The sequence below is a fragment of the Dermochelys coriacea genome, chromosome 20 (genome assembly GCF_009764565.3).
Source record: "Dermochelys coriacea isolate rDerCor1 chromosome 20, rDerCor1.pri.v4, whole genome shotgun sequence".
In the NCBI taxonomy this organism is placed as follows: Eukaryota; Metazoa; Chordata; order Testudines; family Dermochelyidae; genus Dermochelys; species Dermochelys coriacea.
The window spans coordinates 7,317,945-7,335,538 of record NC_050087.2 but is presented as its reverse complement, the minus strand read 5'-3'; the positions used below and the strand labels follow the sequence as shown (position 1 = coordinate 7,335,538).

At 37.6% G+C, this 17,594-nt stretch overlaps 2 protein-coding genes across 2 annotated transcripts; both read right to left on the bottom strand.

Moving 5' to 3' along the window:
• Positions 1–451: 451 nt before the first annotated feature.
• Positions 452–5,085, bottom strand: HOXC8 (homeobox C8). The gene is made up of 2 exons (XM_038378419.2): positions 3,784–5,085; positions 452–2,017 (listed from the first exon to the last, which is right to left on the bottom strand). The coding sequence occupies exons 1-2, from the start codon at positions 4,217–4,219 to the stop codon at positions 1,725–1,727; spliced, it is 729 nt and encodes a 242-aa protein (XP_038234347.1). The 5' UTR covers positions 4,220–5,085; the 3' UTR covers positions 452–1,724.
• Positions 5,086–9,483: 4,398 nt separating this feature from the next.
• On the bottom strand, positions 9,484–14,767 carry HOXC9 (homeobox C9). Its single transcript, XM_038378417.2, has 2 exons — positions 12,507–14,767; positions 9,484–10,833 (listed from the first exon to the last, which is right to left on the bottom strand). The coding sequence occupies exons 1-2, from the start codon at positions 13,042–13,044 to the stop codon at positions 10,589–10,591; spliced, it is 783 nt and encodes a 260-aa protein (XP_038234345.1). The 5' UTR covers positions 13,045–14,767; the 3' UTR covers positions 9,484–10,588.
• Positions 14,768–17,594: the final 2,827 nt, after the last annotated feature.

Here is a 17,594-nt window from a genome sequence, read left to right as displayed (position 1 = left end):
AACAATGAATATTTCTGGAAGCTTGCAACTTGAAAATGGAGTTTTAAAAAAACACTAACACTACATATCAGTAAACAATACTGCATTGGTAATGATAATACCAGGTTTTATTTGCCCCCTGGCTTATTCACCATGTCTAATTACCCATATTTATTGTAGTTGTGCCAAGAGTCAGACATCCTGATTTCCTCGCAACTTAAAGATGGCTCTTGGTTTTGAACTATGCTAGCATGGCGACCAGTAACTTGAATCTATGAAATATTACTTGGGACTCTTTGACATCTCCTAGCTGCGTGTGTGTGTGGATGAACGGTTTTAAATAAATGCATAACAATTTATGCAACTCAGACCTTTTAAAATCTTTTTTTTTTAATTATTATTTATTTATTTATTTACGTAATGTCTCACGTATACAATACAAATCCACGGTGTCCAGAAATTGGCTTCTGGCAGAAATTGCTACATTCAGAGTTTGAACACGCAGAACTATGCTTTTACATAAAACAAATGACTTTTTTTCGAGCATGTTGCATTAACAGATAAGTCAAGACAAATAGATAACTATACATTCAGTGCAATTTAGTTCTACACTACTTTATAAGCACAATAAAATAATACAATACTGTGCGTTCTCAACTAGGCAGTTTCAGTTGTTGGGAATTTTTTTTCCAAGAAAATAAGCAGCAACAAATACAACAAAACCGCATTACAAATACTTTGAAAGCATGACTCCTTCTATAGGTAGTGAAAAGTACATTACAAGTTTTTTTTATTATTATCATTTTATTTTATGCTACTTAGTAGCTTGCATCAGGGCAAAACGCAGCTCGCTCGTTCTTTTCCTTTAATAAATTCTGACCAAGTAAAATTTAGGATATGTAAGCCCCTTGTTGATAATAGATTTGATTATTATTGCAGGTTTCCCTTTAGGTAGTATATTAAGAATTTCGAGTGCTCACACAGTGAAATGGTAAACAGTGCCTATATAAATCATGAAATGTTAGGCTCTTAGCCTTCATGTTTTGGCCTACCGAGACATAGGCGTATAGGTATTATCTACATACAGATATATTCATATATAGCTAATATGTGCGTGGTATCACCTATGATCTTCCTCCAATCTTCCAATACAGACAGGCAGCTAAAAGTTAAATGATAACTGGGTATTAGCACTGAAGATATATAGATATATAGATATTTTTAAAAAGCTAAGACTAACAGAAAGCAATATCATACTTCCCCTTGGATCATGAATGGGGAAAACCAAGGTAGAGAAGAAATACTATTCAAACCTATTAAAACGAATACATAAGATGCATACATTTATATATCTATCTATATATCTTTACCTAGACAGATAGGAGTGGGAGTAGGGGAGAATCTACTGTTTGGAGATGTGGCATTTGCTTCAATGATTGTTTTGTGTTGTTCCCCCCCCCCCTTGTTGTTATAGTAAAGCCAACCATATATTTATGAAACCAAAAATGCAAATATCTATATATATATATATAGATAGATATAGATATAGATATAGATATATATAGATATATATATAGAAAAAAGTAGGGGAAGTTGTTCTATGACAATAAAAAAGGCTACAACTGTTTGACAGGTAGTTACTGCTGTGTGAGGCTCTCCATTCTATACTCTATAAAAGCAAATGACCGTCGTAAACATCTCGATTTATCATCTGCCATAAAACGAGACTTCAAGGAGCTGAGAAATCAGTCCTTGCTTTCTTCTTTTTCCTCCTCTTCTTTTTCCTCTTCTTCATTCCCTTCTTCCTCGGTTTTCTCTTCGTCTCTGGCCCCCGGGAGCTTGTCTTTGTTGTTTTCTTTTTTCCATTTCATTCTCCTGTTTTGGAACCATATCTTCACTTGCCTCTCCGTCAGTCCCAGGGCGTGAGAGACCTCAATCCGCCGCTTCCGTGTCAAATAAGGGTTGAAGAGGAACTCTTTTTCTAGCTCCAGGGTCTGATACCGGCTGTAAGTCTGCCTGCCACTGCGCCTTCCGGGAGCTATAGAACACAAACAACATAACTTGTTAGATCTCTCCTTGTGCTTTTTTTTTAACTCCTTGCCTGATCTTTCCTAGATACACTGGTGGTCTTCTCTTCTCTATGCCTGCAGCCTCTCGTGGTATTAAACCAAAATAAAAAAACTATTTATTTTTCATAATAATAGTAGTAGTAGTAATAATAATAAACCCTGACCATGCTCCCTCCCACTCCAGACCCTTCTTCTGCAAAATATCCACCTCTTGTTTCCCTTTGCAAATGTAATTCACAAAATATATCCTCCCAGAATCCTAATATTTGATGGATTTTAGCTGTGGTGTTAAATCAAATGAAACAAGCTATTTAATTTTTTTAACAATATTATTATTACTAACCCAACCTCCCCCAGCCCACTCCTCTTCTGCAAAATGTCTAACTGTGGTTTCCTTTTGCAAATGTAGCTCACTAAATATATGTTCACAGCTTCTTAATATTTTTGAGCCCTAAGGACCTGCATTTTTGTTGGATAAGTTGGCTCTCCCTTGTGTGTTTGTATTATCAATGTGTGTGTATACACATATAGAGATGAGTACATATGTGTATGTATATACATACACAGGAAGTGTATTGAAAACAGCTACATAAATAGACATTTACAACAACAACAGAATAAGGGCTTATGTATTTGAATCTGACTCCTTACTCTCCCTTCTCCATAGTGCTTACTCGATGAGAAAAAATCATAGATTTGCTAAAATATTTTATAGCTTGAAATTATGACAAGTGTTTACCTGTAAATCAAAGCTTTGATAAATAACGTTTTCCCACTTTATGTCTAATTTAAGCCTTTTCTGGGCCAAAGCCTATAAGCTTTTACAAGGCAAGTGGGTCTTCTTGGGGGCTGGGGGAAACTTTATTACTTAGATTGTCCTTTAAAATTAGCACTCGGTAGTCTAACCTTCATATGTTTTGAATTAACAAGTATTATGTACAACCTGGAGGCTAGAGGAGAGAAACTTGTACTTTCAAGTATTTAGGATTCTGTGCAAATGAGGAATGGTTTCAGTTTACTTCATCAAACAAAGTTCTGTTAAGTCCATTTTCCTTTCTCCCTTTATCTTTTCCTGTCCAGGACAGTAGAATTTCCCTCCACCCCACCCAGCTCTGAACTAAGTTCCCCTTTAAGTTTAACTTTTATTTAATTATATATAAAGATAGATAGATAGATAGATAGATAGATAGATAGATAGATAGATAGATAGATCTTGCTATATATAGATATAGAGAGAGTAATACTTTACATATATACATATATATGTGTAATGTTTTACACACACACACATATATATATATATACATATATATATAAACGTAGGTATGTAAAGTATGAATAATTCCTTTATGCAAGTTCCTACCTTTTAGCCTAAGTCTCCAAGCGGTTAAGAAAGGCTATATGACATTTTAAAGAGCAGTGTATTATCAACATGCAAATAACCTCGTGGGAGCTGTATCTTATTGCCTATCCTCAAGGCAAGCAATAAAAAACAAGTTTTACTTTATTGTGATTTAAAACCTTTGCACAGTATTATCACCTTGCTGTCTCTCTAGTAACTGCTGGCTTGTCTGATTTCAAAGGACTTCCTAGGAGGAAGAAATATTATTAAAAATTGCTCATTTCTTTCAGACTTTACAGCCATGCCTATCTTTTTTCATATATAGACATATATATATAAAGATATAAAATAAAGGAAAATAGTTAAAGGAGGAGAGTAAAAAAATGTCCTAACCGTGTGGTCTCATCCATGGGAACATGAGACTGGGAGACGAATTTTGATTTAAATGGCCTTGTCCCTCGCTAGAGTTACTGTTGGAAGACGATTTACAGTCAGGATATTGTACAACGGTCGCCTCTTGCTGGGCACCATAAAGCGACTGCCTTGGTAGAGCTTCATATCCATAGAATTTAGACGCGTCTCCGTGACACGCCAAGGCGCATGGGTTTTGCTGGTATCCAGAGTTAGAGATGCTGGAGGTTCCGTGGTGGAAAAACTCTTGGACATGGTGTGAAGGGTGTTGGAAGCTGGGAGCGGTAGCGCCCGGACCATAAACCAGAGCATGGCTCCTGCTTACACTTTGTGGAAATCTGCAGTCGTAGTAAGTTGGTTCCAGCGATTCACCGCCTTTGTACTTGGAAAAAAGAGGATTTACAAAGTAGGAACTCATGACTTTCGCATGAAAAAAAAAGTCTTTAATTCTAAGAGATTAGTGCTAGGCTCTCCCTGGACTGTATAAAGTCCTGAGTTTTGTGGCTTTTTTTTTTATGAGCTCTCAAAGACGTTTCATAGTGCCTGAGTGTGTATACGGCTGCTTTATGCCTCTTAATGCTCTTGACTTCTCTTGTATCTGTCGGTAGGTAGAGCTCTCTCTCAGTTTGTCTGTAAGTTGCTCCTTCCCTTTAACACCATAGGCAAATTCCTCAAAATCCCGATGGTGTGGCGCTTTCACACGCGATTTGTACTCATCACTCTTCCACACCAAGACAGGCTAGAAAGAAAATGACAAGGATTTGGGGGGTCTTGAAGGGGGTGAAGGGTACGTGGAAAAACCAGCCTTCAGAAGGGAAGGGGGAAAAACATATCTAATGAATGAAGGAGGGTTATGAAAGGTGCGCATTAATATCCTTAGGTGATTTTTTGCAAGCGAGCCTCTTCACTTATCTCAGCAAATACATGCGCCAGCGAGGTCAATTTAGGTAACCTCAACAGGTAAAAGAAACGCCAGCCAGACCAATTCGGTGTCAATAGAAATATTATTTTCGTGGCGATATTTTGAAGGGGTTTAAAGACAAACAGGAAACCAACTGAGTGTAGGTTACGCATTTACAGTGAGGTTTTCGTCTCTTCTCTTCTGACATTAGTCGGCACCCTCTTGAGCTCGTGGCATCCCTTCTCCCGATTTTTGTTGTTGTTGTTGTTTGTTGTTGTTGTTGAAAAATCGAAATGGAACAAACAAACACAACAAAAAGAGAAGCTGCCCCTATTGGAGACAATTGGTTTGATTGGTTGGTTATTGTTGTCCTATTTTAAAAATAAATAAATAAATAAACAAATAAATAAATAAATAAATAAAGAGTCTGGGATTTTTTTTTTTCCTCTTCCTTTTGGACCAACCATTGAAACCCCAGCGCTGAAAATAACAGGAAAGCATCATTTCAAGGAAATACAGTAAACAATGCATTTAAGAAAGCTACTTTTGAAGAAAGAGAGGGAGAATGGGACAGAGAGTACGAACTCTCTTTTGTATGGGTATCTCTGCGTGTTTATCTTTGTGTCTGTGTGTGGTTAGGGTTGCCTTTAAAAATCGACATGTTTCTAAATCACAGATAGTTGTTTCCATGTTTTAATTTTACAGATGCTGCTAACACACCTATTTCCCCCTCTAGTTTCTCTTCACTGTGAATGACCATTCATTGAAACCTTTCACTTGAGACACTTCATTTTATGACAGCATTAAGGAACGCAGACCATTAAATATAGCATAAGCTAACGGTCTTCCTCTTAAAATTTTGAGGGGAAAAAGGGCTGCAAATTAATCTTTCCTGTGCTGTTCTGCAGCTTTTTAAAAGTGAAAAAAATCAAAGTCACGTCTATAAATTATGGAGTGATATTAACTGTCAGCGTTTTCCCTTCAAATATTTCCAGCGATGGCTTCAAATTTTCCCCCTATGTTCTTTCTGAAAATGCAAGTTAATTCATTTCAGAAAAGACCTAAGAAATGCCAACTGTTCTGAAGTGTGGAAGAGTGAAACACATTTTAACCCAAACTTAGGAAGATATTTCCAGCGTTCCAATTCTTCATTTTAGTGGCATGAACTAGTTAAAATATCTGGCGAGACTGTCATTTAGGTGTGTTCTTTTTTTTTTAAGTAGACATCTTTTCAGGAGGGAGAAAACAAACAACCCTTTCCCATGTCTATTAGGTGTCCCCAAATAAAACAAATGATTGTATTTTCTCTTTCAAAAAGCTTCAGAAATAGGGATTTGATGTGGGTTTTTTTTTTCAAATATGCACACATATATATATATACGGAAAGCAATTTTCCAACCATGTCTTAGGTTATTACTGAAATGAAAAGATACGTGTACGGAGAGCAAATATTACCCACAAATTAAAAATAATTATAAACAGGGTAGAATTAGCATGTCGAATTTTACATGAGAAAATGTTATGTCTCATTAAACGCCTAAAAACAATTTAAAGGGGGAAATAAGCACCTGGGGCTATAAACGCCTTAATTAGCAGCTAATAGTCAATGTGACCATTTTACAGGGATATGATCAACGTAATTCCTCCTTTTAAATATCCAACAACTAAACATTATATACATGGCGGTGGATCTATATTTAATGACTGAGAATTCAGATAGTCTCTTCCTGAAATAAAATGATGTGACTGAAACATTAGCTACATTTTTAGCCGAATGTGCATTTGTGTGATACCTAAAGATACAGTAAATAATGCAGATTATTTATCGCGCCGTATGAGGGTTTAAGAATAAATGTTTACCTTCAAGGTCCATGCAAAAAGCACTCTCATTAAATCAGTTATGTACAACTCTCAGTTCTTCTTAAAAATATCTTGACATTTACGGTCCAGGGAAAGTGCTGTTCTTTGTCTACAGTTTTTTTGGTGTGTGTGTGTGTGTGTGTGTGTCTCCACGCTTCGGAATGTAGCTTTATAAATTTGTGTGGATTGTAGGATTATATATTTTTTATTGTATTTGTCATGGGTGTGAGTTATTTTTAATGTTCTGATCTTACTGCCAAAAAAATGTTACGGCTTCATTTTTTTTTTCAGAAACATATTCTTGAAAAGGGGTAACTTGTGTTGGGTTCTAATAAAGAAAAAGACTTCAACAAAACAGCTTTATCTGCGAGCATTTTATATATTTACTGGTTGCTGCTGGACTGAGGGGCTCTGTGTCTCGTCAGATATAATTAACTGATTTTTTTTTAAAAAAATCTATTTATTGAAAGACTATTTTACCTAAGACTCAAAGCTGTGCTACCATCTTGACAGTTTCTAATGTGTTTGCTTTTCCGATACACATTATACGCTAATTTACAAGTCATAGGTGAGGGAATTTATACATATTTGTTTTGATTTGTTTTTCTTACAACCTTTTAGAGGCCTAAAGGTGTAATAGGATGTGTTGTAACTTAATGGGCCAAAAGACTTCTAATATTGAACAACAGCGCCATCTTGCGTTTTCTTTACCCGAGAGAGAGAGATCCCCTCTGTCAAAAAGGGAAAGGAGCGGTTTCTTCAAGCATCTAAATCAGATTAAATCTAAAAGAAAGCCAAAGAAAACTATATGATTTACTAAACTGTGAAGTGGCTATGGGTATTCTGAGTTTATCAGGAGGCATTTTATAACCAATAATTACACGAATTACTGATTTGCCAGAGAGCTTGATATGACGCCTTAGAAATAAAATGAGATAGTGATTGTTTCTTCACAGACAAGAAGGTAGTATTTTTGCACAAATTATTTCTGTTTCTTCTTTTTCTGCTAAGGAACTCATCAAAAAGCACGACGTGTATACACACTGACAAACAAACGCAGCAGCGTACCATCTCTCCTTCAACCTTCAGTGCTTTTATCAGTTTTAATTTAGGGTGGTATTTTTCCCCCCTGAGCCAAGGGGGTCTGTTGTTTGTAGTTTGTAGACAAAACATTCCAATAATCCGGTTTCAAAGAGAAAAGCACCCACCTTATTTAAACCATAAAACAATTAAACCCAGACGTCTAGCCAGTTCTGTGGTCCTGTTTTGTTCAATTCTATTCAGCACACATAACAGTGAGACAAACAGAGCTGTAAAACTGGCTTTTTTTTCCCTGCGGAAATGTACCTATGGACAGCTTTCACAGCTGTAGTATCCTGTCTTTTTTGTGTGCGTTACAAAAGGGCCATTTTCAAACGAAGCAGGAAAATATATACACAGAGATGCAAACCATATGCCCAAGGAAGATCCTCCATTTGAGTATTATTGTTACATTCATGACCAGCAATACTCACCGCAAGGTTTTGAAAATGTGCCCCCCCGCCTTTGAAAGTCACGTTGCATCGTTTCTTTTTCTTATCGAAAGATTAAGACTCTCCAATTGCAGATAATTTCAATGCCTGCTCAGTTATTATTCCCCACTATCAACCAGCAGCCAAATGACACTTAAAATTATGAGGCAACTCTGCAGTTAAGAGCCTTGCACATGAACTGTAACTGCAGCAGGATTTAAAACTGTAACTGCAGCCCATCACCAACAAAAGAAAACCCTCGACGGAGACAAAAGGGGCCATATCCCTTCATGCCCATAAGCTCCAATGGGACTTGTGCGGGAGTAAAGACTGCAGGATGGGCTGGGGGAGGGTAAGCGACCTATGGTCTCTTTGGAAATGAGAACTGGTTGAATGGGGGGGGGGTTCAGAACTGAGGCGCATGGATCATTTCTTTTCAACGTTAATAAAAGCGTTTCATTACAGAGAGGGGGGCCCGAATCTGATTGAAAAGTCCCATCCAAAGTGAGAACTTTTCCAATAAAAGGGATGAACTTTCTCCATTGCAGATATGAGATGGCCAATCCACTTTGAAATCCGAAGTGTTTTTGTTGTTGTTTTTTAATGGAGTTCACGCGGACGGATTTAGAAGGGGAGAAGAAAGAGAAAAATATACGAAATGACAGGGCAATTCTGGGTTGGGTTGGATTCAGTTTTGGTTGTTGTTGTTGGTTTTTTGTTTTGTTTTGGGTTTTTTGTTTTTTGTTTTTGCCCATCATTCTTGGCCCTGCTAAAATGCTTTTTAACCTGCACCTTTCAGTGGACTCCTTAAGACGTTTCAAACATAAAAAGCAGGGGACTTGGACTCTGAATGAATTGAGCTTTGAGCTTCCACTGGTGCCAGGATGATGCTCAAGCTGAGGTACTGTGGTGGACCCATACCACCTTAAAAAAAAAAGCCAAGATGCCATAAAAGCGAGAGTACAAATCAATAAAGGGGGGGAGAAACCTCAAAACGTTAAGAAAGAAATATTAAAGGGCAATATTTTATAAGATCAATGGGTAATGACTTCCAGGTTTTTTATTTCGGAGAAGGCGAGAAGCCAAGGCGACAAGCATGTCCTACTACCTCGCTCTGATTTTGATTAGAAAGATTAGAATCCTGCTCTCCTCATTTCATTAAAGAAAGGCACCTTATAACAAGTTTTGATGATTAAGCATTCCTCGCTGATCATTTTTATACTTTCTCTTCCCCTCTTGTCTCTCACTGAGCAGCCTCTGAGCACCCATCAATTTATACCTCAAGCTAAAAATGTATTGTGACAGCCTGTTCTCGCCCTTCTGGGCCACTTAAAATGGTCACAGACCACTACAACATAGAACAGAAACTTCCTACCCATTTAGACTGGTGGAATTAGTCTCTACCTATTCACTGAGACCGAAAATTTCTCTCCCCACACACATTTTCTTGTTTTCTTTTTTCTTGCTTTTTTTTTAAACATTCCTCCCCAATCGATTATATTTTACTTTGCAACGTAACGTCCTCTGAGGTGCAAGGAGCTGAAGAAACCTACAAGTCTTGGCATCCCATTGATAATGCAGAGTAGTTGCTATATAGGCGGATGTCAGACAGAGGAATGTTGCCGCAAGCGCCCTTTCCTAGCATACATATTTAATCTTTTACATATACTTCGATTGCCTGGGGGTCATAAATTACTACAATTAATTATCCAAACCTAAAAATTTATGGCACGTATAACCCTTACCTAAACGCATTTTATGATTATACTATTAAATACAAAATGTTGTGAGCGGAAACAGCGTCCTTTCTTTCCAGCCATCTTCATTTGCTTCCTGTAATAAGGTATATTTCAAATGCCATTTCAACAGACTGCGATTTTATCAGTGCTAAATTCACTGGTGCAAGAAGGGTGTCTCCTTTAAGAATCCCAACACAGCTTTGAATACCATTGCAAAATAAACTCTGGCTGTTTCTCAAGTGGAGTTTAAATAAAAGACACCTGCATGATAAGGGTTTTTTTTTTTCCTTCTTTTTTTGTAACGTTAAGTATATATTTACATAGAGCTGTTCTACTATAGCAAACATAACAATATTACAGAACGGGTCTGAGACAGGAATAAAATACACAAATAATACACCAGACCAACACTATGACAGAACACTTTTGAGCCTTTTTTTCTCATTTTCTTTTGTACAAAATATGCACTCACAAAGTCATGAAATTAAAAAAATAAAACACTGGATAAGTTTAACTTACGAAATAAAATACTAAAAAAAAATTAAAAAAATTCAAGTACTTTTCTGTTTTGTTTTCCCGAAAAGGACAAAAAAAAATCATTTTATTTTAGTTGCATTTTATAAAAGCATGGTGCTCCCAAACGCTTGGCTGTGTTTAACTAAATCTAAACACTGATCAGCACATTCAAAGTCAGAAACATTTCGAACCAAAGAAACAGCTTTTCCTTCCTCCCTCCCTCTCCTCTTTTCTCTTGCATTGATTTGACTTTGCCAACTTTACTGCTGTTCTTTATCGGTTTTTTCTTTATTCATTTTCTTCATTTTCATTCTCCTGTTCTGAAACCAGATTTTGACTTGGCGTTCAGTGAGATTAAGAACTCTGGCTACTTCGTACCTCCGGTCCCGTGTGAGGTACATATTGAATAAAAACTCTTTTTCCAGTTCCAGGGTCTGATACTTTGTATAAGGACATCTTTTCTTCCTTGTGGAACGTGCGTGAATCCAATTTGCGACGGGATTGCCTGGGAAAGAAGATTTTTTTTTTAAAAAAATAATCATTAATTTCAACTGCTGGCTTCCCCTCTCCTCACACCCAGATTATTATTTTTCTAAAATAAATGTGTTTAATTAGGAAATTAGCAGGTAAATATTTTAAAGTGACCCTCAGAAGGCATTAATGTGTTTATTTTTGGAAGGGGGCCATTTCCTTTCCTTTTACTATTGCTCTCGGATAAAAGTTTCAGTAAATAAAACCGTAGCAATGGGTTTAAAATAATAATCATCCCCTAGCAGGAGTAATCTAAGAACATAGTCATAAAAAGTAAAAATTCCCACCATTTTATAGGCCCATAAACTCTCTTTACAACCTCTGCTCTCCAATACCTTCTCTATAACCATACCAGTCCTAGAATGACTAGCTTATTTTTTTTTAATATCTGGAAGATGCCACAGAATAAATCTATTGGCTCCAAAAATACAGTCTTCAAACCTAAAAGACCTTTCTCTTTGCTGCCTCATCATCCCCACTTTGTTAGAACGAAAAAATTACACTGTTTTATCGTTAGAACCATCTCCTTGATCCAACTGTAGGCTTTTTATAGAGCCATCTACCAGCAAAGGAGAATGTTTTCCCTGATCCTACTACTTGTTTTATCACAGATCTACTTTATATAGTCATATATGGATACTTATCCCTATGTATGCATACATATAGAGATACATATGGGGATACCCCGACACCCACAGACTCACCATTTATAATTTATAAATCACCATTTCATCAGATTGTTAGGCCAGAAGTCTTAATAAACACATGGCATACTTGTGTATGTGTGTGTGTGCACGCATGTTTGTGTGTACAGGCATACACACTCACAGAGACACAACTGGACGTTTATTCTAGTTCCACCAGATTTGAAATCACATTTTATTTTGCTCTCTGTGCATTGCCTCTATGCACACACTATATTGTCAGAAGCAACTATCTGCATTTCAGAGACATATGGTCATTCTGAGATGAACATTTTAGAGTGGAAAAGACCGGTTACATTTGTAATGGTGCAAGGGGCTAATCAGATCTCCCACAGTGCTCAAGTTTTTTGCACTAAAGAAGATGGGCTTTTTTTCAAATGTTCAGTCCAATATCCTGCCTAAAGCTGCTTTTCGCCTTTATTTATCCCCATAGATTCTTTCTGCCTTTGCCTCCCATAATCCACACTCCTTAACACTTTTCTCAGGGCAACCACCTTTCCGTTTATTCCCACATGTTCGGAGTATTTTATGAATAATTACATAGGTGGGTATTTTTAAAGACACATATATACCTCTCTCTATTTATCCCTGGGTGTTTTTCTCCCCACCCCCACACCCAAATCACTGAATCAACTCTAAACTAGAAGGGACTCTTCTTGACTGAAAGGGGAAATATTTGAGAGGCAGGAGCTTTGGTGGGGAGGCTGGGTTATGAATATTTGACCAAAGAAACAAATAGAACCCCCCCCCACTCTCGTTTTTAAATAAAATGAAAATGAAACTACTTTGTCCTGAGGTTAGACTAGGGAGATTTTTAAACCCGGGTCTTCCTGTATATCTGGAGTTTTAGGACAGGGCCCTCTAAGGTAATTTCATTTTATTGAGTACTGTACGAGAGGCTGTAATGCCTCCCCGGTTGTAAACAAGAATGACTTCAACTTACTAGGGTCTAATTCGTTCTTTTCTTCTTTGTGTTTGCTCGAAGCGACTGCCTCCGATTCCGGAGAGGGTATAGTCTGCGGAGTTCGGTCTCTGAGATCACCCGGGGATCCGTACATGTAATCCGGATAACTACGCCCGTCCACCGGGCCACATTCCGCCCTTCGGCCGGGGAAAGCGTCCGGCTTGAGCCCGTAATGCCTGCTGCTGGGTGGGAAGCCAGGGAAGGACACCGCGCCTGAGATGGGTTCCAACCAAGTGCGCATATACCTGGTGTCAGCCCCAATGTGAGGCTGGTGGGTATACGGATGGTAAACCACAGAAGACTGAGAATGCACGGGAGCCCATGAAGTAGTAAAAACGGCCGGTTTAGGGGCAAAACTGCAGGATGGAAAATCGGCACAGTCCGGTACTAATCCTGAAGGTCTAGCTGCTGCAGGGTGAGAGCCAGTGGCTGGGAACCTTGATGCCAAGAGCTCTTCATTTTCATGACTTATCAAGGAATCTACATAATAGTTGCTTATGGGACCAGAAGCCGACATGTTCCCCCCTCTTTTACATTCATAAGATTATTGTATGAACTGTATGTGTACTTTTTATCTTCTCATAGAACAATCAGGGCAGGTAATTATTTTTTCAGCCTTTCCCAGTTTGCTATTGGCTCTCAGCTCTCACGTGATTGTATTTACCCAAAAATACAGTGTGGATCAATCCGCAGGTCTTTTTTTTTTTTTTTTTTTTTTAAATAGAGACTATGCGACCTGGCTTTTCATAAAACTCTTGAAATAATGCAGATATTAGAAGCAATGCCTCTTGCATTTCATTAGCCAGAGGTGGCTATGTCTGGCATAAAAAGCTGTCCTGCTAGTGAGCCTATAAGGTATGTGTGTAAGGTATCCCAGGAACTATTTCTTGACGTAATTTGTCTCTGTCTGTCCTTTGCTTCTGCAGCTTGTATTCTATAGTGGATACATTAAATTGAATATCAGTAAAAAGGGACTGGTTCAAAGTGTAATAGAGGTGTGCTTCCCATCATACTTCAGTATCACCCAAGGAAGGATCTGATTTTAGGCTCTTTTAGCCTAAAAATAAATGGACTTTTTGTCATCTGTTACAGGGAAGTACAGTCGTCAAGCCTGCTTTAGGGCAAGAAATCTGTTGGTCACATCATGCATATCTATTTTTTAATAACTGTCTCCTGGAGTGGAAAGGATAACCTTGTAAAACATGAGTGGGAAATAATAACACCACCACCACCCCCTCCCCAAAAAAGACAGCTTTTGCAGACCCTCTCTGAATTATTCGGCTAGTAGCCATGGATGTTTTTATGTCCTTCAATAAAATTTTTACGAGGATCATTTGATTGTTCATAAATGTGTCTTTCATTAAATAAAACTGGAAGAGTGAGTTTCAGCTATAAGGCGTAGCTGGGAAAGGGAAAACCTTCTGAATATTTACAGCAAGCAACAATGTACACTTGTCACTTATTAGTATTATTATTTTAATGTATGGAAACTTTTTTTTTTTTGCCAGATCGATTGAAATAGCTTGAGTTCTGTTTTTTGTTTTTAATTCTTAACATTCGGGCTGAATTTTGAAAGAAATAACCTTCACTTTGTAGAGAAAGGCAGGTAGGTAAATAGATCACGCCCCTTGGATTCTGAAAGAATGGAATTAGTGGATTTCTCTGGAAGAGGAGGAAAAGAATAACCTACACAGAATAACCTCTCTTAAAAAAATGTGGATTATCTCGTGCTGTGAAGGGCAATTCATAACTTCGAATTTCATAGTAACTGGAGTGGGATGAAGGTGAATGCTCAAAATTGTGCAAGAACAAGAAAAGTGGAGGCTCAGAAGGTTATGGTGGTTTCTCGAAGAGCGAGACAGATAGACAAGGAGAGATAGAGAAAGAGAGAAAGACAGGGGCATATGCCCGTTAGTGATGCAGTATGCACCAGTGACATACATTATGGACAGTGTATGTAAGTCCCCTGAACACACATGACATGAATGCCTTTTTCCCCAGTATGTAACATAGGAAATTCGAGCATGAAGAAAAAGCAGATGGCTACAGATACATGCCTAAATATGAATTAATATGTGATGTTGCTAAAAAAGCCCCCAGCTCCTAGAAACTTACAGCCCATGTTTCAGCTGAGAAAAGATTAAGACTGCACCTTAATTCCAAAGTTCTTAATAAATATGCACAAGTCTCTCCTAGTTTCTGTTAGAAGTGTATTTAATTCTATCAAGGGACTACTTTAAATAGAAATTGATGTCTGTGTGTGTATGAAAATCCAAATTCGGACAGAGCCTATGAAATCTGAAGTCATCATCTCGTTCCCTCTCAGAATTTATTCTCAGTCCGTTTTAGATCCTATGCTTTATGTGAGTCCTTAAAGGGAAATATTCCTATAGGAGTATAATATCCCCTTTGGCCTCTATTGAGTTCAATTTATTTGTCAATCAAAAGTCTCTAGTGACGGTTGTTTTTATGTTCACGAGGGAAAAATTATACTCATCATTCTTTCTCTATTTCCATTTTTGTTAAATACTCACTATGTAAGATTGCTAAAATGCTGTGATGTAAAAACGTGGAGGTGTAAAGGAATCTTGTCTTTGGTACATGGATGAATTATTGTAAATGGAGCCTTACAAAAGAATGGTTGTCTTTGGACATATATGCGGGAGGGGGGGCTTTATATACAGAGGAACAGATAGAGAAGAACAGTGAGTGCAAAGGAGGACTGGTGAAAAAAATTATAGGGAAAAAATGACAAAATATACAAGATATGAAATACATAACGAGCAGGGATTATAAAAACACAGGGTTTAAATAAGTAAAACCAGTTCTTGTAACCTTAACACAAGCAGACAAGGTCACTAATTTAGTTGTGAATGGTGCATTTTTGGTGTTACACAAAGGAAAACATTGCTGGCCAAGATTTCTTTTATTTACACTGAAACTTTCATTAAATAGAATTGTTTACTCTCCATAGGGCTGCATAGGATTTTTTTTAAAATAATAATAACGTTTGCAATACCAGCCTATTTCATTCAAGGAGCAGCATGCTTTGAGAAATTAACCAGTTCATAACAGAAAGAGGCAGCTCATCTTAAAGTAAAATAAAAACAGGGCTTAGCATAATATTATCAGAACATTTAGCTATGTAATTGCATACAAAAACTCAGAGTCTGCAGGGAAGTAAAATAATGTTCATTTATATTTCTGTCTCCATCAAACCTTCTACGTGGATAAGCCTAAGGTTTCATGAATAAAGTCGAGTAGCAATGCAGGGAAAATAAATACATATTTTGAAATATACTTATTTTAGGGAGTAGTCTTTCCAACCGGAGATGAACGTTAGAATTAAAATCTGGTTTGATACACAATCAATACCAACAAGGTTACCTTGCAACATTTGTGAACGATGTAGCTAGACTCTGAGCAGATATGATTCTGTTTCCATAAAGATCTCGCTACTTGTTTAATGGAAGGTTACCTCTACTGAAATGATGCTGAACTATCATTTCTCATGTAGGCTGTCTAATATCTCTTCCTCCTCCACTACCCATTATTCTGAAAGCAAAAACTTCTTTGCATTTAACAAAACCAACACATCACTGCAAAATATAAACAATATCAAATCGAGGGGGAGGGGGGATTTGTAACTGTGACGTTAAAAAAAGCAAACGCCATTGTTTATTTTATTGATCACCGTCTTGACACATTTAGTTTTGACACCTCTTGGAGCGAAATTATTTCCAGTCACTTTGGTCTCGTGTGTGTGTGTGAATCAGATAAGCGTGTGCAGTTTTCAGAAATCCATTCTTTCTCTGTTTTGATTGCACATAACTGCAGACCCTTATTCCCTCAGTCTTGTAGTTTCGCTTTGATAATCTTTCTCTGACCTCAAGGAGATGCAAAAAAAGCCCAGGGCAGTGTCTTTTCAGCTCTGTGATACTGCGATTTTTAAAAAAAACAGAAACAAAATCAAAAACTTTAAAACTAGCGGTATCAAAGGCTAGTTTGGAGTCCCACAGCAATTGGAAGTAAATAAATAAATAAACAAACCCCACCACCTCCTTGTGGCAATTCAAGGCCTGAAGAACACTAGGCAGCTCTCCACACAGGGGCTCCCATGCAGCTGTACGGATTTGCACCCTGAAGCTGTGTGGAAGATGAAAGCGGTGCTCTTTATAAATAGCAATAGCAACTCTCTATGGCTGCCAGAGGAAGACATTCAAGAAGGGGTTTGATCGACAAACTCCAGTGAGGGTCTTGGGATTAGCAGACAACACTCTACCCTTGACAGGCAGACAAACAGCGACTCCAAAAACGCATTCCCCGCTTCCACTTGGTTCAATTAACACTGTCAAGTTCGTATTAATAATCTACTTTTCCCTGCACACACACACACACACACCCTGCATCGAAGCAATCTGAAGCCGTGCTGTGTTATCTCTTCATAAACAAAACGAAACTAACCATACAGACAGCACAAATTTACACACCAGCAGTGACTATCGCTTTGATTTTAATCCCTAAACAGAATAAAGTTCATCCCCCACCCCGCATCTCTTTCTCTTGTTATATTTGTTCCTTGCCCTTCCTTCCTTTCGCCTCTCTTCTGCCTCCCCAATTTTTTTCTTTCTTTCTTTTGTTCTTTTACACCCTCCCCCTTTCTCTTATGAAAAAAAAAGTACACAATGGGTTGGATTGCATGAATGTAGAGCAGACAGTCTGAAATCAGTAGAAAATATCTTCTGATCTCCTACATATCTTTTATTTTTCATGTTTACCTTTTTAAAGCCAGTCATTGAAAAGGAAAGGCCAATTTCAGCAAACTATTACTGGTGGATCCCATAGCAATGCAGCTGGCTGTTGTTTTGTTTTCCAGATTTCTTTGGCTACTTTCATATCATATTTCTTCGGGGTTTTTTAAGATGTTGGACAGAAAGGATCTTCAGAAAAACATATTGCTGATGAAACTTGTCGAAAGGTGCCTTTATATGGACATAATATTTAAATTGAACCCAAAATGAAGGGAGGAAAGGGGAACAGGTAAATAAAATGAACATTCAGATTAAA